The sequence below is a fragment of the Haliaeetus leucocephalus genome, unplaced genomic scaffold, assembly GCF_000737465.1.
Source record: "Haliaeetus leucocephalus isolate CR32 unplaced genomic scaffold, Haliaeetus_leucocephalus-4.0 Scaffold395, whole genome shotgun sequence".
NCBI classification, from domain to species: Eukaryota; Metazoa; Chordata; class Aves; order Accipitriformes; family Accipitridae; genus Haliaeetus; species Haliaeetus leucocephalus.
The window spans coordinates 5435436-5436818 of NW_010972831.1; the positions used below are offsets into that span (position 1 = coordinate 5435436).

Here is a 1383-nt window from a genome sequence, read left to right on the forward strand (position 1 = left end):
TCAGCACCGACTATTCTCACCGACGTTTCTCCAGAGTCAAAGGTGATGGAGGAGGAAATCTTTGGACCGGTCCTTCCCATTCTGACCGTGAAGAGCGTAGATGAAGCCATTGAGTTCATCAACCATTGGGAGAAGCCCCTTGCCCTGTATGTCTTCTCCAACGACAAGAAGGTGGGTCGGGGCTGTGCTCCCCTGTGGAGGCTTCTCTGCTCAGGTGAATCCTGAACGTGGCCGGTCCCAGGCACGGCTCCCCGCAGGACCTGTGTCGTCTCCTCTTTGGATGTGAATCACAGCGTTTGGCTCACGGGGGCTGCGAGTGTCCCCAGAGCTGGTGGAGGCTCCCAGCCTCCTGCTGGAGGACTCTGTGTTTGCATGACTTTTGTGAAATAGAAGGATAAAAAGCTGAATTTCCTCGTTGACGCCATGTAGTCTTTCACAGTTAATTTAGTTACTTGTAATATATTGCTAGGGAGGTGTCACGACCCAGACTGGACAGACCAGGGAGTCGTGTTTAATTCAAAATTCTCTCGGGCTAAATTAAGGTGAAATGACAACAAACGATCAGGTAAGATTTTATTCATGACAGAAGCAAACTGAACTGGGGAGGCGTGGTAGTAGGTGGCAGGGTTTCTCACAACAGGAACTGGCATAAGACTACTTCTGTAATCTGTGTAACCATATACATCACTTCAGGGAATAAGGAGATCCCTCCCGTTGAGTCATGAGGCTCAGAGCAGACCCCCTTGCTTTCCAGATTCCTCCTCAGAGAAGGGTCTAGGGGCGGCTGGATCTACTCTTAGTCTCAGACCTGGTCAACAGTTTATATCTTGAAACAGATGAGGTGTAGGGATTGTGGAAAAGGAAAAGGAAAGAGAGAAGAAGACAGAGAGAGAAAAAGGAAGAGAGAAAGATTTCACCAGTCCTGAGTCCAGCATTGGTCCAGTCATCCGATGGGTCCAGTCCCGGTGGGCTTGTGCACCCGGGGCTTCAGTTTGTGTCCTTTTATCGTCCTTTCCCCTCCTTCGGGCAGGTACCCGAACTCGTCAGGTTAATGAGCAGTTTGTGAGCCTTTGGGCTTGGGGGTCGTTTGTGCAGTAACATCTTCCCTGCAGATGCGGACATTGTTTGATCTTTGTATCAGAACAGCTTATCAGACCAGGGAGCTGCACACCCTCCAGCAAGCCCTCCCCGTCCTGTTGCTGATGTCTGAGCTGATGGGCTTTTCACCTGGGTTCCTTGCTGTGCAGGGTTTGTCTTTAAGCAGAACTTGCCCCACCACAATATTTGAGACGTTAACTCTTTCGGTCTCTCACAGGAGGCGAGCTCCCAGGTGTCCGTCTTTGCCATCCCTCCTCTGAACTTTCCCACTTTCCTTGACTTAAC

General features: G+C 50.5%; 1 protein-coding gene across 1 annotated transcript in view; it reads left to right on the plus strand.

The window, feature by feature from the left end:
• The window catches only part of LOC104835780 (fatty aldehyde dehydrogenase-like), a 16565-nt gene that overhangs the window by 9856 nt on the left and 5326 nt on the right, over positions 1 to 1383 (plus strand). The window contains 1 exon segment of the mRNA XM_010573951.1: positions 37 to 171. Within this exon segment, the coding sequence (XP_010572253.1) occupies positions 37 to 171 (135 nt within the window).